The sequence below is a fragment of the Paroedura picta genome, chromosome 14, assembly GCF_049243985.1.
Source record: "Paroedura picta isolate Pp20150507F chromosome 14, Ppicta_v3.0, whole genome shotgun sequence".
Classification (NCBI taxonomy): Eukaryota; Metazoa; Chordata; class Lepidosauria; order Squamata; family Gekkonidae; genus Paroedura; species Paroedura picta.
Window position 1 is genome coordinate 9819337 of NC_135382.1, and position 26464 is coordinate 9845800.

The 26464-nt window shown below is 47.8% G+C and overlaps 1 protein-coding gene across 1 annotated transcript; it reads right to left on the reverse strand.

Moving 5' to 3' along the window:
* Positions 1-680: 680 nt before the first annotated feature.
* On the reverse strand, positions 681-26245 carry ECSCR (endothelial cell surface expressed chemotaxis and apoptosis regulator). The gene is made up of 7 exons (XM_077310407.1): positions 26017-26245; positions 20799-20942; positions 18172-18279; positions 12030-12128; positions 6059-6095; positions 2694-2779; positions 681-1737 (listed from the first exon to the last, which is right to left on the reverse strand). The coding sequence occupies exons 1-7, from the start codon at positions 26072-26074 to the stop codon at positions 1700-1702; spliced, it is 570 nt and encodes a 189-aa protein (XP_077166522.1). The 5' UTR covers positions 26075-26245; the 3' UTR covers positions 681-1699.
* Positions 26246-26464: the final 219 nt, after the last annotated feature.

Below are 26464 nucleotides of genomic sequence, written 5' to 3' on the forward strand. Positions count from 1 at the left end.
AAATTAAACTTATATTCATGTTGCAGGGGGCACAGTTCTATTCCAGAGATCCGTCCACTTAATCCAGTAAATCCTGGTGTACCAGCAGAGTGACACCTTTGCATCGGTGGGAGATTATTGCTGGCTAATTTTAGCACTGAACTTGTACAAGGAGGGGGAACACTGGGCAGAATTGGACATAGCAGGGAGGAGAAAGTGTTAGCAACCTGTGGGCAATATAGCATAAGTTAACATACTCTGGTTGGAGTCAGTGGAAAGCCCCTGACAGCGGGTCCTGATTTCCTCCCCAAGACCCTCTTGCCAACCACAATGAGAGGTAGAATTCTAACTCTTCAGCCATTCAGGGCCCACCATCTGGAGTATGTAAGACCAAGCCAGGGAAGTCTGATCTCAACAATTAAGATGCACTGCATGGGTTGGCATCACGATCTCCCCGTACCTTGGAATCATACAGTTAGAAGGTATTCTCAGGGCCATCTAGTCCAACCCCCTGCAGATGCAGGAAATTCATAACTACCTATTAATTAATAATTAGTAACTTAAAACTTTTCCCCTCCCGTATCAAACAAGACTTCCTGAGCTGGCTTACAGATCTTCACACTAGAAGCACTCATCTGGGACTTGGCACCCAACCATGAGTCAGAATACAAGCACAAAAGGATGAAGAAAGCAGCTGGCTTCAGAAAATGCCTTTATTTCTAAGTTACGCTCTTAAGGAGAAAATCACGAGGTGCTGTAACACCAATTAAAAGCAACATAAACAGTAACAAAGTGAAAGGTAGCAGACTGAAATCAGCAGCACAAACAACTGCAAAAAAGCTGCAACAGGAACATGATAATACTTGTAAATTTCAACAAAGCTAAAACAAAACAAGTGGTAAAAACAATAAATAACAAAATAGTAAATAAGAATAGAGACAAGGCATAAATACAAGGCTGAAAAGCCATGAAAGTTACCCATCAACAAATAGCCAGAAAAATTAAAATGCCTCTGCCTGGAACCTGGAATTGACCACTTTAGTGATAAGCAAGTCAGGGGTAGTCAAACTGCGGCCCTCCAGATGTCCATGGACCACAATTCCCATGAGCCCCTGCCAGCATTCACTGGCAGGGGCTCATGGGAATTGTAGTCCATGGGCATCTGGAGGGCCACAGTTTGACTACCCCTGAAGTAGATGAAGGAAAGGGGTTCCAAAACACAACAAATAAAGCCTTGTTACTGTTAGCCGCCCTCCTTAAGGGGCGGAGGGGGAATGTGGCAGGACTTCTGGAGTCGATTTCTTCTGCTGGCCAGCTCCACAGCAGCAGGCTATCCTCAGAGATGACCGTCGTAGGCTTTCTGCAGGTACCGTGCCCAGACCCAATCCCCATGAACTTATACTCTCCCCCTGAAACCGAGGCTGGAAGTGTCTCTTGCATCCTGCCCTCGAGACTTAGATAGCACCAGGGGTTGAAAAGAAATGGGATGGGGACTGTAGGAGCAAGTTATTGGGCAAATCAATAGAGACCCCAATAAAAGGAACTTTAGGTGAGGGGACGGACCCCTTTATCCCCTCAAGAATCACTCAGTATGTTAAAGTAAAGTTTGGGGGGAAGCCAGGTGTTGTCCCAAGCAGGATTACTAGTCTTTCATAAATGAAGTACTTTCCTGAGTTTCCTGTAGGATTAAAAAAAACACTGCAAATTCTTTATTAATTCCTTATTGTTCCTCACATGTAACCGTTGTCTTCATAATACCTAGAAAAGCAAACAAGGCAAAAATCAGAGTGCTCCAGTGATCTAGGAGCAAAAGTCTGTGCTTCTGTACCCTATTTATTTATTTTCAAAGTCAATATGCAGCTTCTCTGGAGTTCAGCTACTTTTGGTTCTTGGCTGCTCAACTGAGAAATCCATCTAAAGGACGAGAATTTATAGGGGACTGTGGTTGACATAGGAGTCACACATAGCCAAAGGCAACCTCTTTTTGAATCTCAGCTCATAGGACATTAATGGTTAGCACCTCGCAGACTATACACGCAGATTTCAGTTGACAATGCATTTACCACAGATAAAACAAAGATCCAGGAATTTGCTGGTAGTTTCATAAGGATGTAGTCCTCGGCCACAGTTGTGATTAAGCATAGAATAACTAAAGAAAAAGTGATCTTATTTATCCTTAACACTATTTCGCTCCCTTATATTTGGGAAACAGCCTCCTGGGAGGAGACTGTCTGGGGCCCTGTCCGTCCAGGTCCACCCTGATTGGCCCTCCCCCTCCAGCTCCCACCCTCTCTCCTTGCCTGCTAGAAGCCTTGTGCCTTCGGCCTCCATTGTCACCCACAAGGAGAGAGGCAGCGACAAGGCTTTGCGGCCCGCAGGTATGCTCCTGCTGGGAGGGAGCTGGGGGGGGAGTTTGGAGCCTCCCTGTGGGCTGCAAAGCCCTGTTGCCGCCAGTGGGGGGCTTTCCACTTCCTTTGGCCTGTTTTGCGGGCCGAAGGGAGCTGCAGCTACCCTCTCACGCCCTCCTGCCTGCCGCCCCTTTCAAAGTCCATCTGTAAAATGGGCTTTGATACTGGTAAGATTATAAAACAGTTTCACGGAAGATTAAACTTCCTGATCTGTTATCATGGGAGCAATTTTATACCAGCAATTAGGGGGACTCTGGCCACCTCACACCACGGCCTGCGCATGAGGGCTTTTCCTCTCGTGCTTACCTTTGCTGTTGTTTGCATTTAAGTTCTTCATGGAGACCAGCGTGATGTTTGTTTTGGCAGCGTCAGGATCTGCAGCATCGGGGCAGCTGGCAACGAAGAAGGAGAGAGAATGCAGGCACGTTTGGCAATTGTGGTCTGATCACGAGAAACTCGACATTTCTACTGCAGGTTGCCAACACCGAGGGAGAAGATAGTTCCCTGACTTGCTGTTTCAGTTCTATTTGAATGAGTTGGGGAATAAGCCACTCAGTGTCCTAAATATTCCAAATAATATTCCAAAGGCAGGAATGATTTCTTCTTGTTTAGGAAACTCAACACAGTTGAATGGACTAATATACATTGGAGGGGGGGGGGCATGTTCTGATACATCCTTCGTTGCTTCAGTTATTAGTTCTTTCTAGTTCTCTTTTACAAAACTAGACTTGTAGAAAGATTCTCGCTTGTGGGATGTACTGCTTTGCATCTGGGGCAGCAAGCTGAGGGTCCTACCTTCAGGATGTGAGCCACTTCATCTCTGTCGGTTTACTGTGATTTTTACTAAATCATTTCAGTGCCATGGTGATATTAAACAGGAGAGGGCAGTAAGGAAGCAAGCCCCTCTCTCATCCTCAAGGTACATAACTCAGTATTGGCCATTTCCCATCTCAAGCACTGAAACAGTATTAACTAGAATGGTGCTTGTAGCCAGCTTGCTATTGTGGTTAAGAGCGGTGGCCTGTAATCTAGAGAACTGGGTTTGATTCTCCATTCCTCCATATGCAGCCAGCTGGGTGAACTTGGGACAGTCAAAGTCCTGTTAGAGCTGGTCTCAAGAACAGTTCTGTCAGAGCTCTCTCAGCCTCACCTACCTCACAGGTCTGTTGTGGGGAGAGGAAGGGAAGTCTCTTTGAGACTCCTTTGCGTAGTGAAAAGTGGGGTATAGAAACCAACTCTTCTTGGAGGAGAAACAGCAGAAGCAATATAGGACCAGCAAACACTATGGCTTGGGCAACAGAGAAAGAAACAAGCTATAGTCTGAACAACCCTGCAAAGGAAACAAAATCACCCTGGAAACTTTTCTACATTGTCCTATAACAAGACGGAGTATTTCAGAGACCTTTCATTAATAAAGGTAAAACCGGTAAGCAGACCAATGCAAATGGTTGGGTGATTGACAGAATGGGGGATTTCTGGCTCCTGGTCTGAGAAGATTAGCTTCGATAGCTCTTCAGAATTAGGCTAACAAAACAGAACAGAATCCAGACTTTATGACAACCAATCGGGAAGAAGGAAGAGGGCTCTTTCACACTTGGCAACAGGACGATAGCAAAGGACCTAAGTGGAAGCAGCTCTTGGCAGAATGTCTGGCTTATACTTCTATGTGGAAAATACTGGAAAGGTGATCAGAAGATCTTTTGGAGAAGCAGGGGGAGTTATGACCAAAACAGAATGTACATGGTGTCTAGTGGAGTGAGTGAGAAGTGGGAGAAAAACAGTGCTTTAGTGCAGGGGTGGCCAAATGGTGGCTCTCCAGATGTCCATGGACTACAATTCCCATGAGCCCCTGCAATTCATGGGAACTGGAGTCCATGGACATCTGGAGAGCCACTGTTTGGCCACCCCCGCCTTAGTGTAAGTGTAAATTTGAAGGGAAAGATGGAATATAAGAAGAACCTGCTGGAGCAAACCAGAAGTCCCAGTATCCTATTTCACACGGTGGCCAATCCATTGTTCTTGAGGGCAAACAGACCCCTTTCCTTGCTCCCTTCTCCTAGCGTTGCTATGGGGAGTTCTGCTGCCTCTGGATATGGAGGCTCCCTTCAAACGCCATGGCTAGTAGCCACTGAGGAGGTATCCTCTGTGAATCTTGTCCAGCCCCCTTTTAACGTTATCTGGCTTGTTGCCACCACTACCACCTCTGACGATGAATTCCACAGTTTAATTACTCATTGAGTTGGTTCTCCTTGGTCCCTTGGAAATTCAGGATAATCTACAATGGAATCCTTCTGGATCTTTTTACAGGATGGAGAATTCGAGGGAATCACTGATTCCAATTCTGCCAGGTAGGTCAATCCCAGATGTTGAGATGGGGTGGTGGATAGGACTATTTGTACTGTCGAGTGTATACTGCAGCCTTCTGTAGCTATCTAGTTTGTCCCCCATGCTGTTTACCATCTGTCTGAAACCTCTGGGAGAGATCCAGGGTGAGATACCTTCCACAGGCAGATAGCCCTCAGCTCAGTTTCTCCTTTTCATCTGAGCTAGGTGAAACAATGGAGAATCTGAATCAGTGCCCACAATCAGCAGCAGAATGAAATTTGGAAATCAGTCCAGTCAAGATGGGGGCACGGTGGTAAGCAACTTATCTGAGGTGTGTTCAGCCAACCATGGATGACATTGCACTCTCCCTAAAAGATCCCATGGGTCTGTAGCCACCAGTGAAAAGTCTTCCTTCTGGTGGACCTGCATTGGTCATGGGTGGATGCAAAATTGGTCCTTGTAGTTCAGATGACGGATTGTGTTGACAGGCCAACAGTTGCCTTTCCTGGGAAACTATGTTCCTGTAGCAGCTATGCATAACAACCTCAAGACAAGATGACTGGAATCTACTGTAGGTGGAGCTGCCTTTGAAATCCTTTGGGAACGTGAGCTACTCTAAATTTATAGCAGCCTAATGGACAGCTGGCTACTGTCCTATAAATTAGCCTAGGTCACCCCCATTTTCCTTGGCCCTTTGAAAAGGAGGTTTGAAACAAAACCAAATACTTGAAGTGGGATCAAAGCACCACAGGTGGATTGAACCTGGGAGAGTTGGGTTTCTGTGCCTTTTAACTCCTGCTGCAAGGCCATAAAAACCCTCCTCCAGATGTTGCTTCAAGGAGGGGGCATTGAGGGATCCTCCTCAGGACCAGTATGGGATCCAAGCAGTGGTCTGCAATGACGGGGAAATTGGTGAAGATCTCCCTCCTCTCCTCCATTGATGGGGCTGCACTTCTGCTAGCATAACTACTGTTGATCTGGTGGAACTGTGCTTTTGGATCCAACCTTTAGGGAATGCATGAAGCTACCTTACACGGAATCAGACCATTAGTCCGTCCCCATTAGTAAGGTCTGTTCAGACTGGCAGCTTTGAACTTCCTCCTGGAGCGGCAGATCTAATGATACTGGAAGGGACAGCCCACTCTTGTCCTGGAGAGGCATACAAATTGGCATAAACCCTGGCTGCGGCCAGTGGAGCTGTGACCTAACTAGCTTTGGAGGACTTCGCCTTGCTGAAGGAGAAGGCAGGAATTCAACCTGGGACCTTCTGCATGCCAAGCAGATGCTCTGCACTGAGCCATGCCCCTCCCCTCACCCTTAGCCATTTTAACAAGCAGGCAGCTCACCTGTAAGATACCTCCAGGTGCTGAGGTTTCTGTTTTTCTGCGAAGAAAGGAAAATCAGAGTCATCCTGGCAGATCTGTACATTCTAAACAAGCAGATTAGACCATGCTATTTCCCACCCCCTATTGTTACTGATCAGAGAGGAGAACTTCAGAATTTACTAACTGAGGACAAAACAGATCAGAAGCTTTTTTTTTTTTTTGAGATGCTTGATCTGAGATAATAAGAAGATACCCATATAATAATTCAGCATTTAAACAGGAAGTAATATCAACTGAAGGAAGGAATCTGATCAGGGGAAGGAGAAATACAGTGATGGATCCAGTATAAGAATCGTTGTTCGTGATAAATGAAGGGCTAATGGTTGCCAGGGCAAAGAATGAGACGGCTGAATCTGGGCACTTCAACAGAGTAAAGGAGAAGAGAGGCCAGTCGCAGAAAACAAACCTGAAACAAGAAAGAGGACACAATGAAGCTGGCCTGCCAAAGGCCAGAGAATTTGCTAACAGCAAGCAAAACCGAGGAAAGATCAGAACTCTGACGAGGGCCTGAGACTTTGCTGAAGGAGATCATCAGTAAAGTCTGTTATTAGGCCCCCACCAGCTGCAAATTTGCAAGATGTAAAGTTACCTGCTCGGGGTTGTGGGTGGAGGGTGGAAAGGGCAGGTTTGCCCCCCCCCCCCCGCCCTAGGGGAACTGATCTTAGTCACCTGGAGATCAGTTTTCACTGGAGGGCCCATTTTCATCCATCCTATAGCAGCTGCACTGGCTTCTGGTTGAATTCCAGATCAAGTTTAAGGAATTGGTTCTTACCTAAGGTGGCCAGAGCTGAAGGGAGGTAAGGTGGTGGCAGTGATGGTGGCAGCAGATCACCTCCCTCCCTCACTCCGAGTGGGCTCATCGTTGCCCCCTTCGCTCAGTGCGGATCTCCACATAGGTCCTGTGAGGCGAGCCCCAAGGAGAGGGCGCCGCTGACTGGCTCCCTCCCACCAACCCCCCCTGCCGCCATACTTGCGTTCTCTCGCGCCCGTTGTCACCTCTTTCCTGCACTGGGACTGAAGGCCGCCACCACGCCCCCCTCCCCCCATGTCCCTTCAGGGCTGCTGCTGCTGCTGGTCCATGCAAAAAACAAACAAACCCTGTCCGAGGAAGCGGGGCGCCTGCACAGGGACAGCATGTTGCTGCAGAGATGCTCCAAACCATAGAGACTACTCTTGGGGGAAGGAGCGCCAAGTAGAATGGCAGCGCTAATCGTCAGAGTGAGTGGAGTCGAGCGGGAAGGGCAAACGGGGCCGCTGTTGGTCTTTGGGAAGCACTTTTCCAACTGGGGGCCTGGGGAGTGGGCGAGGCTGTGGGGTAGACCACCTGCTGTGCACACAGAAGGCTCCTTGGGAAGGAGCTTGGCCCAAGCGGTGGGGGCGGCAGCGAGGAAGCGGGACTTTGAAACACTTGGGTGGGACACAGGACTTTTGCTCCAAAGGCGTGAGTGTCCCGCCATTATCCGGACGCCTGGTCACCTTACTTTAAGGCCACCCACAGTCTGGGCCTGGCCTACCTAAGGGACTGCCTCTCTGCCTATGTCCCCCTGAGAGGGTTGTGCTTTGTGAATGCCAACCGGTTGGTGGTCTCTGGCCCAAGGATGTGTGTCAGGTCTCAACCAGGGCCTGGACGTTTTCAGACCGGGCCCCCACTTGGTGGAATGAGCTCCCAGAGGAGATCAGGGCCCTGTCGGAGCTGACTCAGTTCCGCAGGGCCTGCAAGACGGAGCTCTTCCACCCAGCTTTTGGTTTGGGGCCAGTGATCCAGTAACGTCAATTATCATCCCCTGGATAACCCTCCCATGGAGAATTATTACTGACAGTTTACATCCAAAAGAAACGGCAAGGTTGCACTGAGATGTATGAAGCTTTTGATGTTGTAATGTGTTTAATTTTTTTAAAGTTTCATTAACATTCACCGTTTTTGTTGTACATCACCCTGAGCTGCTAGGGAGCTGCTTAGGTGAATAAATAAATGGTGGGAGATCTCCAGGTACCACCTGGAGGCTGACAGCCCTAATGACACACAATGTCCCTTCTTGGACCATCATCAGATCCTGTGGCATGGCCTGCAGCCTGATTTTACAGTCAGAGTGGCTCCCCCCCAAAACCATACAGGATCAACATACAGATGCCAAACCAGGTTGGAAGCAGGGAGGACAAATACACATAGAAAGAAGCATCTGACAAAACTGAAGGACCCAAAGAATATTTTTTGAGAGTAGGAGCAGCAGCAGAGATGAAAGGAGAAAGGGGAGGTGGTGGGGGGCATTGCCAGCTCTGGGTTGGGAAATATCTGGACATTTTGGAGATGGAGCCTGGAGAGGGGCAGGGGCAGGACCACAGCATGGGACAACGTCTCAGAGCTTCCTTTTTCTTCAGGGGAATTTATCGTCATTGCTTGGAGATGGGTTGTAATCCTCGGAAATTTCCTGGTCCCACCTGGAGTTTGGCAACCCTGCCAACTAAGGGCAATCAAGACTTATTTGAAGGGCTTTCAGTCTGAATTAGTCTCACCTGTCCCAGGGACGGCTCAGGGGCAAAAGGGACAGACGGTGTAAGGTCTCTCTTGGCCTTTGAGAAGGAGGCATTGAAAGCAAACCCTGCAATGATGCTGTGGAGAAGCGTGAAAGAGGACATCTGCTGGGCTTGGAAGGGACCTTTTGGGTATCCCTGAGACCCCTTTGTACTTGTCCTCAGCAAGTAATGCGAAGGCAGCAGTGGTGCAAGTGCAAATTGCGCAAATGCTTTGTGCAGCAGCCCTAGCATCAATCTCGCTACAATAGCGTAGGAAAAAAAACACTTGATTCGCTGAAGACATTTAGCGATGGAACAGAATGTGCCGAAAAACAAGTCTCCTGCAGCCCAAAAAAGAAAACAAAACTCTTCCTCAGGAAGGAAACTAATGAGTTTACCTTAGAGGATTTTGGATGTCAAGGAACTGACTTTTGACACATGTCCGAGAGTTTCTCAGGAATACGTGTCCAAAACATTGCTCACACCAGTCAATACAGAATTTGATTAACTAATCCCTGCAAGTGCATTCGGAACACTGGCGTGGGCAGGCTAAAGAGCTGAACCCCTTGTGCAATTCATGGAGGCCTGGAGGGAAGTATGCAGAGGAAGGGATTAAATTCAGGAAGGAATGGCCAGGGGGGAGAGTTAGAGGCTGTCCTGCTTTTAAAAGGGTGCTTCAAACACGGAATTATGCACTTTCAATCCACTTTCAGTGTACTTTGCGACTGGATTCTACTATGTGGGATGACAAAATCCGCTTTTAAACTATCGCTGATGTGGATTGAAAGTTTAGCATGTGTGGACGCGCCCAAATGGAATCCTTATATTCAGGACCATCAACTCTCTGAATATGGGAAGCTGTTTCGTTGACCTTTACCTCACTGTGCTGCAAGGAAGAGGATATGGGGGGTGCTGCAGAATGTATGCCTCCTGCATCCCCACAATCTTTATTTTTCTTCAGCCTTTTTCAACCTTTCGACCATGGAAATAATTTTTCAGGCTTCGAGGAGCCCCCAGAAGAGATGTCAGCTGGCCATGCTTCCTTGCCATGTCCCTGGAAGTGACATCAACACTCGCATTGGTGACATCACCAAAAGCTGCATGCCTGTTAACACGGGTGGTGGTGTCACTTCCAGGGACACGTCACTTCCAGGAACATGGCAAGGAGGTGTAACCAGCTGAGCGGTTTCTCAGTGGAACAGGCTTCCTCGGGAGGTGGTGGGTTCTCCATCTTTGGAGATTTTTAAACAGAGGCTGGATAGCCATCTGATCGAGAGGCTGATTCCGTGAAGGTTCCAGGGGGTGGCAGGTTACAGTGGATGAGTGATAGGGCTGTGAGTGTCCTGCATAGTGCAAGAGGTTGGACTAGATGACCCAGGAGGTCCCTTCCAATTCTTTGATTCTAGGTCTGAGGGGTGGAGAGACAGAAGGCAGAAATACGTGTGCAGGCTCCACTCCCTCCTAGGTACAGAAACCACAAGAGAGCTCACTCATGCATGAGAGGGGAGAGGGGGAGCAAGGGAAGTTCCATAGCTTCCACTAAGGCAGGACGGGAAAGGCTGCAGACCCCTCCCAGAGCTCCCCACAGACCCCTGGTTGGGAATCCCTGCTGTAATGACACAACACCTACAGCTCAAAGATGTTTTGCACCATGGCTAATGATACATTGCTACCAGATGAAGGGTTTTCCCCTTCCAATCCTGATTTATCTCCCCTCCAGGATTCCTTTACCTTTACAGCACGTTTACAGCTGGGCATGTAGAGAGGAATCAGGGGGAGCGCCCTTCCTCAGTTCTAGGAAGCTGAGCAGGCCAATATCCCCTTGCCCACTGTGAGATCGGATGCTGAACTGCCCTCAACAGTACATCGTATCTAGCAAGCAGTGAGCATGTCAGTCTTTGGGAGGCACTGAAAGGAGTCACTTGCAACTTATTTTTTCCTTCTTCTATGTGAAGGCAATGGTTTGCCTGTCGCCCTATCTTGCTTTCCTGTACACTGGTCCATGATGAGATAACTTAGCAGACGAAGAAACATGTGAGAGACGGACAGTGCAATCCCCTGCGGAGGATCGGGTCAGTAGCAGGGAAAAGTTTAACTGTGGAAAAGGCGTGAATCCAGGACCAAGCGTCCATGTGGAGCAATTTTACACCATGGCTGCTTTCACTGGTGTGAGTCTGCAAGTAAAGATGACCAGTACCTGGAACATGAAGGCAGAGAGCACTCAAGTACAGAATGAAGGAAAGTAAAGTGTGTCGAACAGCCTTTTCCAGTGTGTCGATCATGGGGGTACAGCTGAAATATTTTTCAGGTTTCGATGTACAGGAAGTGTTTCGATGTACAGCTGGACATGCCTCCCTGCCACACACCCCAGAGGTGAGAGGAGCCATTCTCTTCTCCCTTTGCAGGAGCCCCGGAGGGCAAAGGTTTAAATGGCCAGGGGCCCTCCCTGCCGTTATCATGATTTCCACCCCCTCCAGGCCCATCATTGGCCACTTTGTGAGAGGGCGGGTCAACCTTTCCAAATAAGGGTAGGCATTTAAAAAAATAATAAAACCCCCTTTTTCTTTCCTCTTTGCTCAGACCCAGAAATGGCAGACTCAGGGTGGGATGCCTCTCCCTAGCTGCCATTTTGAACACACACCCCCATGCCACTGTACAATTGCGGGGCCTTTGTGGTACCATATTGTACTGCAGTACCATGGTTGGGAAACTCTGATATAGAATGACAGCCAGAGAACAGAAGGAGGCAGGTTAAGGGGACTGTTGGGGAATTTGGTGGCAGTTTTATTCTGTGTCCCATTCTTCTGGTCTTCCCCCAAGGCTTTAAATATATAGCTTTTGTTTTATCCTGCTGCTTTGTTTTATCCGCACAGCCATCCTGCAAGCTAGGCATATCTGAGTGCAGGGGTAGTCAAACTGTGGCTCTCCAGATGTCCATGGACTACAATTCCCATGAGCCCCTGCCAGCAAATGCTGGCAAGGGCTCATGGGAATTGTAGTCCATTGCCCTCTGGAGGGATGCAGTTTGACTACCCCTGTCTGAGACTGACTGCTTCAGATCTGCCTTACCTACTGGATGAGGACAGGAGAGTGGATCCCCCTGCTCCTAGTTTCACACACTTATGCCCTACTAGCTCTTGGAGCCACCGAGCAGGAGGTAGGGAGTAGCCCTAACACTGGAGGAAGCAAGGAAGGAGGTCAATTTGTTGCTACTGGACAGATAGCAAACCAAGGTAGAGAACATGTATTCCCCAGGCAAGCAAGAGAGAGGCAGAGAAAGTCAGCAGCCAAGAGTGGTGGATTAAGAACCAGGGACAAAAATCCAAGGTGCGCATGAGACAGAGAAAATGAAATCAGTAATGTTACCAAAATGGCTGTTACTACAATCACGTCATCATCGTTACACAGGTGGAAATACCTTCCATGTCTTTGCAGTAGTGACATCTGAATTTCAGGCTGACAATGCTGACCAGGACGATCACCACCACCACTAGAATGACAATGAAGCTGATAACACCTGGATAATGGGGAGGAGAGAGAAAGAATAACTCTTAGCCTATCTTTCTCAGGTTTCTGTTCAATTGGTTGGATCCAGTAGAAGCATGTGAATGTGTTGGGAGAGCGTCAATAGGATGGCACATTCTTGCTTACACTTGTTTTGCAGCTCAAAGGATTCCCTGAAATGCTACTCCTGGGGGGAACAGGGACTCCCCCCCCCCCAGAAGAACATGAGAAATGAATATGCAGCAGACTGAGGGAATCAGCCAAAATCTATTAGTGGAACTCTATTATATTTGTTGGAAAGTCTGACATTAAATGTTCCAGGAGATCTTTGCATTTTTATGCTTCTAGGCCAGCGGTTCTCAACCTGCAGGTCGGGAACCCTTTGGGGGTCGAACGACTCTTTCACAGGGGTCATGGCAGGGCAAGCAACTTGACTGGCGGGGGCATCCACACAACAGCCTTGCAGGGTAGATCAAGATAGAGCGTTCATCTGTCTGGAGCAGCGGAAAAGAGTGAGATCGGCATGGTGGGACAAGAGGCAGAACTGAACTGAGAAACCCCGGGGAAAAAACAATTTATATACAATCGTGAACAATGGATCTTCACGCCATTGGTCAGTTTTGGTTTAATTTCTGGGAAAGAACACTTGCATAATTACATTCATTCATTCATTTATTGCTTGAATTTATATACCGCCGTTCCCATTCGGGTTCTCGGCAGTTTACACAATAAAAGAGTAAAAATACAATAAAACCCCTAAAATACCCCGATTACATTGTTAAAATTATTAAACTAAAAGATGGCGGCACTAATAAATCAATTTATTCCCTCGACCAGCAGGGCCACCGTCTTGCCATCCTAGTGAGGAGAGTGGGAACCGATGGACACCATGGAGATGGAGATGGGAGGGTCCCAGATTGAATGGCTGGGCTCACCACAACAGGAGGAACTAGATTAAAGGGTCACGGCATTAGGAAGGTTGAGAACCACTGTTCTAGGCCCTAGTTTCTCAACCAAGGTCTGTGGGCCTAAGGCAGGCTCTGGCTCACTGTTGTCCTCAGTGCACCAAGAATACAGAGGGTCATTCCGCACCAGGATCTATGTGGCAAATTGGTTGCGGGATGAAAAAATGCCATTTTAAATAGTGGAATTCATCGTTATGCATACCTGGCTTTGTAGTGGAATCCAGTTGCGTTTCTATCGTTTTCCACAGGTTTCCTGTCTCTGCAACAATCGCTAGCCAGGAAGCGATATTGCCGAGCTCATCCCGCCCCTGGCCATCAAGCAGCCAATGGGCGGCCGTTATCATGATCCCAAAAAGCCCCTTTCCCTTTAAGGAAGTTAAAAAAAAAACACGTTGCAACGAATCTGCATTCATTCGTTGCAACGGAGAGACCCATCTAGGTAGCAGGTGGTGTTTGAGCTGCCGTTTCATCGTTGCCACGTTCCCCCCGAGTGAAAAAAAAATACCCCCCCCCCTGCATGGGCGCGATTTTCGGCCGAAAATACAGTAAAAAACAAAGGGAAAATAAACCAACAAACGGGGCTGTGTGTTGTTTCGTGCTTAGTGACTTAAAACAGCTCTGCAGCCAGGGAAGCCTCGCTGGGTAAGCGAAGGCTCGCCGGTGCATTTATCTCCGCTCGCTCGGAGAAAAAAAAATGGCGATCACTTCGCCGGAAGATCAGAGGAGAGAGCTAGGGGGCAGGACTTTACAGAAACCGCAACAGAACTTTTTCGCTAGTGTTGCTGATTGGTTGCAAGAGTGTAGCGCTTTCCGGAGGGTGAATCCACTTTTTGGGATTTCCCTGAAAGCGCTACAACGAAGCACTTTTTGCGGATCAGTTTCAGGAGTGTTGCAGATTGTCAACGACGTTGTGCATAATGGCAAAACTGTAGCGATTTCAATTTGTAACCATTGTGCTATTTTGGACGAGTGCAGAATGGCCCAGAGTATCACTGTACCAGATAAAGTGTTCCACCTATACCTTGGGGCTAATAGACACTGAGGGACCTCTTTAACACATGCTTCACCAATCCCCTTCTTACTGAAAATTTTAAATCTGCCATTTATGTCAGCATTAATTTATTAGAGAAAAAAAAACTACACTATGACCAAAGGAAGGGAGGAGGGGGCAGCCCTAACTGAGGTGTGAACTTCCTGGAAAACAGGATGGGAGGAGAAGACTGAGGTTGGGCCTCCTGAGAGCCATATTTAAGTAGAGAACACACCAGACAAGGAGGATTGCTGGCAGCTCCCAAGTCAGGACTGTGGGGGAGCTACCACAATCCAGCCCCAAGATCCACTGGTGGAGCATACTTGACCCTTTCCACTCTGACCCAGACACGTGCTAGTTCCCAGTCCCTTGGAGGAAAGGCAGAATATGAATACAGCAGGAAAGGACTGATTCTGACAAACTGAAATACGGTGAATTTCACAGAGGAGCATTGCTAAGAACAGCCAGCTTGGTATAGTGGTTCCGAGTGTGGACTTCTAATCTGGCAAGCCGGGTTTGATTCCGCACTCCCCCACATGCAGCCAGCTGGGTGACCTTGGGCTCGCCAACGCCTTGATAAAGCTGTTCTGACCGAGCAGAAATATCAGGGCTCTCTCAGCCCCACCTCCCTCACAGGGTGTCTGTCTGTTGTGGGGAGAGGAAAGGGAAGGCGACTGTAAGCCGCTTTGAGACTCCTTTGGGTAGAGAAAAGCGGCATATTAGAACCAACACTACTACTACTCCTTCTCCTTCTCCTCCTCCTCCTCCTCCTGGTTCTGATTTCTGCTTTCCATGCCTTATTGGGACCACAGGAGACCTGCTAGTTGCCTTGGTGAGTTCTGTCTCATTCAGATGCCAGAGACTTGCCCAGCAACATAATTCAACTGATGGATGAAAAGCTATTTTGTCCCTGATGAGGCATCCAGCGCATTTGCAGATGATCCCTGGGTAGCAAAATGAGACTGGATGAACTCCTGGGCTGATGAGCCCCACTGGTGGCTTCATGATTTCCCTTCCAGAGAGTGCAGGACACCGCGGTCAGCTTTACATGCGTATCGTTTCTCACACGGGCTCGTTGCGTTTTGTTCGCTTCCCTTGACTGCATGACTGCTCAGCTGGCCGCAGATTAAATAAACAGGGAAGTCATCTAAATCTGTAATACAAACAGTGTAACAATGACACACTGAATTGGCTTGAGATGAGAGCTGTATGTGATGCCATGTGAGCCCGCGGGAGAAAGGATTCAAGTGAAAATGGGGATATTCCGCCAGGCCTGTGGTTGAGGCCTCGGAAGAACATAAGAATTCTAGCTGACCTCCCTGTTAAATCCGTGGGTTAGAGGTGGGCATGGACACCGGAAGCAATTTGAGCTCTTTATTAAGACCCCAGCATGGCACAAGTAGAACTAGAGCTGTACCCACAACCCCCTACAAAACCCCAACTTATATACAGTAGCAGACAAAGGATCTTTCTGCCAGTGCGCGCTCTTGGTCAGTTTCAGTTTAAACTGACTGGATCCAGCAGTTGGGATCTAGCTGTGCATTGGTCAGTCACACTGATCACTTCAATCTTGTCTTGGACCTCAAGCTCAGTTTTTGGCGGAACCACAAACACAACACTCCCTACCTAAACTGACCAAAGGAACTGCCATCTGATAGCCATCTTCCGTCTCCTCTCAACAAAGATCCGGTGTTGGGCAAAGAGCAGGGCTTTTTTGTATAGCCTTGTTGTATTGTTTTTGTCCTGATTTAGAAATATGTATTAAAGAATTTCAAAATTAAGATTTTAGATGTGTAATGTTAGCAAATTGTGTTTTTTAGGTTGCTATACTTACCTGGAGTCTTCGGGGATGGATGGATGAATGGATGGATGGATAATATTTCAGAAAGAGAGGGAAATCAAGGTTGGAATTCTTGCTGAGGGAAAGAACTAAAGGTTCTAGTTATTTGGTACCTCCTTTCTCTAGCAGTTGTGTTGGATCAGGTGCATGTGAAGTTGTGTGTATGAAAGCAAGCATCTTTTCCCTCTTAATCTTTTCCCTCTTAATAAAACAGTAAGGGGTGTTGGGGTGGGCTCAGTCCGTGATGAGGAAGGGCAACAATTGGTCCCATGGCCCTGGACTGACAAGCAGAGGGGCTAATTGGAAGGCGCGAAGCGCCTTCTGATTGGCCCCTCACCAGGACAGACCAAATTCCATCCAGCCAGGGGCAATCTGGAGAAATGGCTGCCAGTCTGCTCCTGACCACCAAAGGGAGAGGAGGTCAGTAGGGCTGCCAAGGGGGATGAGAACGGAGGCTTGGACAGGCTGTGCCAGCCCTTTTCGCCCCAAGGCTGTCCTAACTGCCATGTCCAACTGTAAATGGCCTCAGAACCCTGACAGAGCTGGCAGGAGGCTGCTGAGTGCTCTTCCCCCCTTCAGGCCTGCTGCGAAGGAGCCTCTGACAGCCCCTGACTGTGGGAAGGAGGCCTTTCCAAGAGCAACGCAGGGGAGCCTGAGGGCCTTCCTTTTGAGGGGGGGGGACTTTCCCCTTCTGCCAAACAGTTGGCTGACAGGGAGGCCACATAAAAGCCCCTTCTCACTTAAAATACTGCTCTGGCTGCGGATTAGACACAGCCAAGCCATGTGTCTTTCTTCTTTGCAACTCTCTGCAGGTTTGAGGCCACTGCACAGCGTTATTCTGCAGATGAAACTGTTTTTTTGTCTCCTGTTTCATCTGCACAACAACCCTGTGCAGTAGGCCTCAAGTCTTTCAAATCAACAACAACAACCTGTGTGGGAGACCTTAAATGTTTCTTCTTTACCACAACCCTCTCCAAAGTAGCCTTTTCTGCCTGAGGAGCTGATCTTTATACTCTGCAGGTGAGCTGTAATTTCAGGAGCTCTCCAGGCCTCACCTGGAGGTTAGCAACCCCTGGGTTGGAAATATTCCTGGAGGTTTGGAGGTGGGACTTCAAAATCGTACAATGCCTCAGAGTCCAGCCTGCAGTTGGGAGGGAGTGGTGCAGGTGTGTCCCTCCTGGGCTATGGGCTATGTCCAGCCCTTACCAGCAACTGTTTGTATTCTGGGGCGCAGACAGGCAGACCAGCATCAGTCTTGTGAGTTTGGAAAGTGCAGGAAGATCTAAATAAATACTTACAGCCTGAAACTGTAAATAGGGAGAAGAAGGGAAGATGCTTGGAAAATGCTTTGAGACACCTGAGGCCTGTTGGGCCACTGCAGCCCATTCCCAGTTCTCTCAGGCCTCTCACAACCCCTCATACCTCACAGGTTGACTATTGTGGAGAGACGAATGGAAAAGGTGTTTGTGAACCGCTTTGAGACTCCTTTGGGTAGTAAGCAATAGGGTACAAAAATCCATTCTTCTTCTAAGGGGCAACCATGAAAGAAGCATGTGGGCACATAACATTTTATCAACAGTGAAAAAATGGAAAAGAAGGAACAGGGTGGACACCTGTGTACTGTGACTACCCCATGTGTATTAGGGCAGAGGGGCATTTCGGTGTCTGTGGCCTAATTCACACAAGAAGGGAAATGACGCAGAACTGGGGGAATTGGTTGCCATGTAATCTCCCCCTAAGAAGAGTCTCTAGTCTGATTTTCCCTTCACATATCTGAGGACATGGCTCTGGAAAGCTCATCTGTAACCACTATGCCACAATTCCCAAAGATCTGTCCTCTCCCATATTCAATGAACATTCCACACCACAGGTTCTTGACACCCATATCTCAACACCCATGCCCTCATTTGCCACCATACCACCACAACCTCCCACACAACACACACATTCAACCCCATGTCCTGACAGACTGGACAACTCCTCCCCTTCCTCTTCCCACTGCCAAGCTCTAGGGCCCATTGTATTCTTGGATACAACGGGCTTTGCCCCTAGTCACATATAATTTAGAAACTCTGAAAATGATGAACTCCACCCCCCTCCACACACCAGCAGCAACACCAGCTTTGTTTTGTGGACTGGTTGCAGCAATACTAGGGGAAACCCTTTCCATCTAACCCACTAGCCACTGGCTCTTCCCCCAAATCATGACACCTCTGCTTACCCAAGGCTGCCACTGTGAGGGCCGATTTATCTTCCATTGGGGGAGTGCTCCCGAGGAAACCTTCCGTGTTTGTAATTGGAAGGCTTCTTGCAGAAGTCGCTGATTCACCTGTGGAAGTTTGGGAAGAGGAGGATTTGGAGGGGCGCAAGAAGGGACAAAGAACTGGGGTGAGAATTACATCACCAACAACTAGGGTTGCCAACCTCCCAGTGGGAACAGAGAAGGCAACTTGTCTGACTTGTGGGAGGCAAACAATCAAGGAAACTGACCAACGGGAAACTGACCAGCTAAAGCCAATAAGCGAAGTCCTCTTTTAGTCCAAAAATAAAGCATGCCAGAACACAGACTGGTTATTAGGTCTTTTCAGATGTGTTTTCTACAGTGGCAAATCAACTAACAATATAACAAAGAAAATTGTCTATTTTCATACAGGACCAGTATAAATAATAAGTTGATTATTCTTCAAAATAATTCTTCAAAATAAACAGGAAATTCTTCAAAAAATTTCAAAATTGCCCCTGGCCAGGCCGGGTGGGTGAAGAGTGGGCGTGGCCTGTTTGTGCCAGGGCCTAATCAGGACGTTCTTTCCTGATTGGGCCCTGTCTCGGACAGGCCATGCCCACTGTCCGCCCACCCAGCCCTTAGGCTGTTATTTTAACAGCAAAGCGTGTTAAAGATATTCCAGGTAGTTCATGAATATAAGTGATTAATAGGCTGCTGCCACACTTGCTTGTCCCCGATTCCTAACTCCTCCCAGGAATGACAATGTCATCAGATTTTCCAGACTGGTGCATCCCTGGGTCATATAGGAGGGCGGTATAAAATTCTAATAAATAAATACCCCTTTTCTTTTTAAAAAGAACAAAAAGTTAAATACTTTTTCTTTTCCTATCTTTCACCTTTTCTTTTCACTGAGCATTGCTGTCCTTTTATCTAGGACTCACCGCTGCTACCACATTCAAGGTGGATTATGTCTGTCTTTCAATTAAAACACATTCAGTCTTTGAACAAGCTTTAAGCTTTAGATTCCTAATTATTTTACAGAACTCTTTCAGACTCACTCTTCTCTCAGTCTGCTCAGGCCCCAACAGAGGAGAAGCAGAAAGCTAGTGTTATATTTCCTAATTCAGGGGTAGTCAAACTGCGGCCCTCCAGATGTCCATGGACTACAATTCCCAGGAGCCACTGCCAGCATTCGCGAATGCTGGCAGGGGCTCCTGGGAATTGTAGTCCATGGACATCTGGAGGGCCGCAGTTTGACTACCCCTGTCCTAATTCCTGGGTCCTCTCAAGAATTACTATATAACTTGTTTTTTTTTTTACATTGTTAGTGATTGCTGAGAAGAGGAGAGGACACGATCCAAGACAGCTGTCTCTTAACAGCAATTGTGCACAGGTCGTCAATTCAAGGTCCTTCCCAAGTGCTCTTGCGTCTTTGTGCCTTGCCTGCCTTGTTTCTTCGTGAGCTGCTTCTGCTTCCTTTATGCCAGGGGTCCCCAACTTTTGTGAGCCTGTGGGCACTTTTGGAATTCTGACAGTGTGATGGGCACAGCCACAAAATGGCTGCCGCGTCTGACTTTCAGCATACAGTGACGTTCCTGGTGCTGTGATGTCAGCTGCTGCTGAAGCAGTGTTCTTCAAAATCTCCACAGCCAATCACATCTCTAGTGGCTAATCGGAAGCTGTGCTGTGCAAAAGACCCAAATGGTCCGGCCCATTTTTGAAAAACACTAGGTGGGCGCAAGAAAATGGGCTGATGGGCATCATGTTGGAGACTCTTTATTGGGATGTTTGGTTAATATGGCAGAGTTTTGCCTAGGGCAATAAATAAATTTCCCAACAAATATATTGCAAGAAAGGTAAGCTTACATTTATTCAAGTAGATTCAGCTAATGTTCAGGTTACATTAGAAAGGAGAGAAAGAGGCCTAATCTAAAGAGTACTATCCCTGTCTCAAATGGCCCTCTTGTCTGGTATCATGTGTGTGTGAATATGAAGTCATTGTGTGTCCAGGAGAAACTTGCAGAGACATGTCTCCATGGAGAAAGCAAAAATTCAGAGCGCAGCTCCCATGTTAAGACAAAGAGAGACGTCCCATTCAAGGAGATAAACCTTATAACCCCCTTAGAGTGACATAGCATTGTCCAATGCCCAGGCATGCTGAGTTGCTCACTCTAACACTAAGTGGGTTAACTACTTTCCAGATCCCCCCTTGCATTTTTCTTAAGAACCAGCAGTTCTTCCAAGTGGCAGATCGTAAAGGGTGTTGGCATTCTTCTGCATTAGTAGACTGGAGTATCCACATTTATGTTCTAAAAACTGTTCTGACTGCTTCCCAAGATACAATATATGCAAATAAGAACCTTTTTTTGGTTAAGACAAAAACAGGATTTAAGATAGGCATATAGTTGATCTTGAGCATGCTGAAACAAATAGGTTCTGGACACACTTTTTTTGCAGGAAACAAACAATAGTTCTATTTAAAGGCATAAAATTTCCCCCTGGAGAAAGAGTTAAATGGGTATTTACAGCTCACGTTTCACTACGTGGGACTGAGAGCATTTGATTTTGCTTGAATCGTATCCAAAACATAGGAATTTTTGCTCTCAAAACAATCCATTCCTTACCATCAACATTTACCGTTGGCGATGAGTTTAACTTTCCACCAGACAGGCTAAGGGATGCAGTTAAGGGCTTTCCTCTGGAAGTCTGATTCATGGAACTGACGTCTGGCAGAGCTGTAGTGGCCGATTTGAAATCTTTTAACTCATCTGTAGAAGAAGACAGGGCTTGTTATTCTCAGTATGCCTTTTCAGAAACACTTTGGGATAAGCTTGTGCATGGCCATTCAAGCCTGAAGCGGAAGGCACCACACACTGGAGCACACAAGCCACCTTTGGGTATTTCCGCACGTCAGTAAAAATAGCGTTACACCAGCAGAATGGCAAAGCACTAAATTTTATCACGTTTCACCTTTTTGCTGTCTCGCCTTTGTCTGCCGCTTTTTCATGCATGCCACCCTCCACAGCTGCTGTTGGAAATGGTGGAAGAGAGCAACACACCTTAGATGTGACTCATTTCCACCTCTCAATCAATTCAGGCAACCAATCCGCTCTCTCCAACAATTTAAAGATCCTGTGACTACACACATACACACAGAGACTGGCTCTGCAGTTATTATTTGCTGCCGTGTTTTCATTGCGTTGGATTTTAAATGTAGACTCTGAATTTACACCTGGCATTCTGCATCTGTGGTTTTCTCCCATCCCTGGTCAGGACTCTAATCACGGCATATGTTTTGCATTTTCGTCAGGAGAGTGGGCAATTCTGCCTCCCCGTTTTTGGGGTGTCTGAGCATGCACAATAATGCTCTCAAGCCACAACACAAAAAAAAATAAAGAAAAAAACATACACCCCCCCTCCACTCTGATTCCCACGGCACTTGAATCACCCAAGGAAGGAGGAGGGTTTCTTGTGTTGCTGTGAGCTCAGTCACCATGCATTCATGAAGACGAAGCACGTTGGCTGCCATTACACAACTGTTTATCTGTACAAAAGTTACGAAGTGCCCCATTGCACCTTAAATCATGAAAATTAAGGGCCATTAGATGCTGGAGGGGAAGAGGTGGGGGGTGGGATGTAGGGTCCTCATTTGTGTTGTTATGTTCAATTAAAAAAAATATATCTGGAGGGGGGATGGGGAGGGTGGGAGATGTTAGATGGAGTTGATACATCATCAGTGGCATTGGGAATGGAGGAGGAAGCAGACTCGAATCCTGAGCTTCTTCATTGGATAACCACAAATTGCCTTTCAAAGGAAGGGGGGAGGGAGAGAGAAATCACATTTTCTGAGGATTCTCAAACCATGCATCAAACAGGGATTGATTTGGAGCTGCTCCTTAAGAGCCTCATTTTTGTACAAAATGCCTGTTATTTCACGGGACTTTAGGAAGGCCACTGTGGCATTTTTCACAGTTGGAGAAACAATTGGAGTCTTTACCGCCACACACACACGCACTATTGTGATTATAACTTGTAATATCGATTGGCATTCAAAAAGTCCCAAGTTCTAGCTGCAGTATCTCCAGTAAGGATCAGGTTGTAGGGGAGGTGAAAGATCTCATCCTAAGATCCTGGGGAGCTGCTGCCAGCCTGATTGGACAATGCTTTTGCCTGGTGGGCTCACGGTCTGCCTCAGTGCAAGGCAACTTCTTTTGTGCTGGTGTCTCTGCCACTGGAACCCAACATACCACCCAACATACCACCCAACATACCACCCAACATGCCACCACATGGGCTCTTGGAGGAGGTCATGGTCATGAATGAGGCTTCTACTGGAGCACTTAATACATAATTAAAAACACACACGGAAGGAGCGGGGCATCAGCAACAAATGACTTCCTGTGACTCTTGATGAAGAGACAAAATTCGCCCTCATACTACCCCTCCACATGAGTCATTATGCACACTGAAATCAATGCCCATTGTGGGTGAGTAGACACGAGCATGACCCCCCTCCATCACCCAACTGGGAACTCACAGGCACAGGAACGACATGTATTGGAAGCATACAAGTATGGGTTTCCACCTCATGATTGGGAATGCTGGTTTTTCTGGTGTCCCTGATCTTGCCATGTGCACTTCAGGCACATATGCATCCTAGGCTAATAAACTCTGTATTCAGGAACCAACAATAGTGCACAGCCAGGGAGTGGGGTAGAGTGTTGCCGTTTAACGTGAGTGACCCCACTTTGTTTATCTACTGGTGTAACCACTGGTGGATCTTGGCCAGTGTTGTCTACATGGCCATTTCTAAAGTGAAGTAAGGTGAGGGGTGGTGATCGTGGTGTCAGAACGAGCAACTCAGCATGCCTGGACATTGGAGGGCACTACATCACTCTGTGTCCAGGTGTTAACTCTTTGAATGGGATGTCTCTCTTTGTCTTAACCTGGGCTGATTCTGCACTTAATTTCTTTTTCCATTGTGGATCCTGCTGAATCCAGATTGATTTGAATTCTAGTCTTCCTCTATTCCCCCTCCCCATTGAAACAGAAAGCACTTGATTGGGAAAGCTCAGTAAGGGGGGGGGAGCCAAACACAGCAGGAGCCTCTTTCTTTTCTTGAATGAGGGGGCAGGGGGAGAGGATTGGAGAGAGCAGAGGAGGGGGGGAAACAACCAAGAGTCAAATCTCTGCTGAAAGGTAGGGAGCGCAGCCACTTTAAGGGAAGCCTTGCAACTGGGAATCAGGAAGACTTTGGCCAATCAGGGAGGACTGCTTTGCTCCAAGGCGCGGAGCAGTGAGTTAATTTGCAAAAGGAGACATCTACACAGTTACTGATGGTGATTTTTAAAATACCGAGGCTTATATCCAGGATATTGCAGAGGATGTTGTAGAGGGAAAATGTAAAGTGCCCCAAATCAAAATGCAAATTGAATTCAGTGTAGATGGGAGGGATTCATTCAAACTGGACTGTGTAAAAAGTCTTGTGGAGACTACACCCTGGGAGCCACCTCCTGACCCTTCCTCTGCCCTCTTCCTTTCTTCACATGGCATTCCAGGGAGTCACTTGTCTCTGCAGCGGGTCTCTCCTGTAAAGACAATGCCTGCATCCTCCCACCCACAGGATGCCGGACAAGCTGGCCATTTGTGACAGGGAAAGGACTTTTTAGATTAGGCTTCTTTCGCTCCTTTATGACTGCAACCTGAAGGTGAACTGTATCTATATGAATAAATGTGAGTTTACCAGGGTTTTTTACAATATACTACTTGCGGGGTTTATTTACTGCACTCAGTATCATGCTTCCACGAGCAAAACTCTGCTATATGGACCAAATATCCCAATACTTGGAAGGGATCTCCTGGGTCATCTAGTCCAACCCCCTGCACTATGTAGGACACTCACATCCCTCTCGCTCATCCACTGTCACCTGCCACCCCCTTGAACCTTCACAGAACAACCTCTCCGTCAGATGGCTCTCCAGCCTCTGTTTAAAAATTTCCAAAGATGGAGAACCCACCACTTGGGTGATGAATTTGAGGTTGTGGCAGGCAACTTTTACTATTGTCCGTCTCTCTCACGCCATCCCTCCCAGGAACAGGAGAGCCAAATGCCTGTTCCCTCAATGTCCCCCTGGTATGTTTAAAGACCAGGAGGTCATCAGGGTAAGGCCTGGGCCTCTGTGCCTCATTGCTGGCCCTCCAGGAAGCTTGCCAGCTCTGGGTTGGGACATACCAGGTGATTTGGGCTGTGGAACCTGGGGAGGAAAAGTATGGGAAGGGAGGGACCTGAGCAGAGTCTAGTTGTTATATGGGCTGTCACCCCTCCACTGCAGACTGGCACACCCGTACCAACCCTTCCTGACACTGCTGCGCAGATCCTGGCACCAGAGAGAAAAGGCCAGGTCAAGCCTTGCAAAGGATAATCGGAGAGCAACTGAAACCCAAGCAAGACTTATAGCTAGGCTTTCCCAACCCACTTGCTTGAAAACAAAAGAGGAGTGTTTGTCAGCACACCTGGCAAGTACAGAGAGACAAAGGCACCTCACCAAAAATACCCCTCCAGCCTGCCAAGCAGATTGTCTTGTAAAGGGAACTGGCCACCCTCGTCCATCACCAAATCTAATCCAAGATTTGGTCTTTGTCCTTCCCCTTACCACTATCCCCAGGCACAAGCCATCATCCAGGATTTGCCAGAGTTGGGCCATCAGCCCTTCTAGATAGGAAATATTCCCAGCAGATAGTTTCTTTGTCTCAGCAACCCATTTCTTTGTTGGGACCCAGCCACGATTGTTACCGGCCATCAGGCTGTTTGTCCAACCCCTGGACAAGGTAGGATCAGCCCCCTCTAACCTCAGGTCACAAATTTCCTTTAAATATCGGGCTCCCACAGCCACAAAATGCAGTCAGTTTCCAGGCTACAGAAATGCTGTCCAACACTTGTCTTGGTCCCTCATCCATTGCCCCAAATTGTTTCCCCCGGACCTCCAGAACTCTGCTCCACCCAGAAGACAGGTAGATATCACTTTCAATCAACCCTTAGTATAGGTTCCATCCCCGTGAGCCTTTTCCTTGTGTGCTAATGGCTAGGAACGTATATTTCTATGCTGGAATGCACATGTGTTGTCTTTTGTTTAATTAGTGTGTGTTAATAGAATTCTTCCATGTTTAGATTTTTGTCTGCCTCAATTCTATCTCAGTGATGTAATTACCCGGTAAACTGTGCAATAAAAGATTCCGCGTTACGCCATACAGCCTCTTGGTGGCTCTACCAGCTAATTCCCCATGACTAAATTTAGACACGTGTCCTTACAGACACACATTTGGTGTAACATAATGCCCTAGACTCCATGCTCCAAGGCATCTAGTTTCTCCAGGGAACTGATTGTGACCTTCTAGAGATCACTTGTAACAGTGGAAGAACTCCAGATACCACCTGGAGGAGAGGGTATCCTATGTGAGACAGGATGCTGCCCTCAATGGCCCCCTAGTCTGATCCAGCAGGGCCCTTCTTATGCACAACATGGTTTCTTGCTCAGCAGATGCAAAAGTCTGGGAAAACCTGTGCAGCTTGCTGTGCTGTGTTTAAAGTAGTTGTTCGGGGGGGCATGGGCGTGGGATGAGGGGCTTCTCTGCTTCAGCATCTGGGAGGTAGGACCTCTTCTTGAGCCCCCCCCCCCAGTTGTCTATGCAGCCTAGTCCCAGCTCTCCAAAGCCCCAATCAGAAAGGAGTACTCCCACCCCCCAAAACCCCACAGAAGCCGAGGACTGGATCTTCTGCATGCAAGACATGTGCACCACCAGCGCAGTCTGGACCTCCAACGCCATGCCACGGAAGCATCTTACCGTGTGGCAGAATGCCGTCGACTAGCCACAAAAGCGTCCAGATCCTCCAGGCCCTCATGGCGATTTCTTCCACTGACCCCTCCTCAGCGTCCTTCAGCTCTGTCCATTCTGTGACCAGACACAAACAGCGGAGGAGATATTTGCCTGTGCGGGTGGACTGGACTGCGCACTTCCTGTTGAAGAATAGAAGGAAGCCGGCTGAATCAACAGGGGGACTGATGGAGTGGAATGCTGCTCTTACCCCTTAGAGTCCCCTCAAAGGATATGAGGCAGAATTTACCGAATATGAAAGACACTTTGGTTCTGCTGCCGGCAAGAGAATTGGCATTTCACTTACAGAGAATCTGTTGGGAGTGGACAGAGCATGCAAAAGTGTAATCCAGGGATAGTCAAACTGCGGCCCTCCAGATGTCCATGGACTACAATTCCCAGAAGCCCCTGCCAGCGA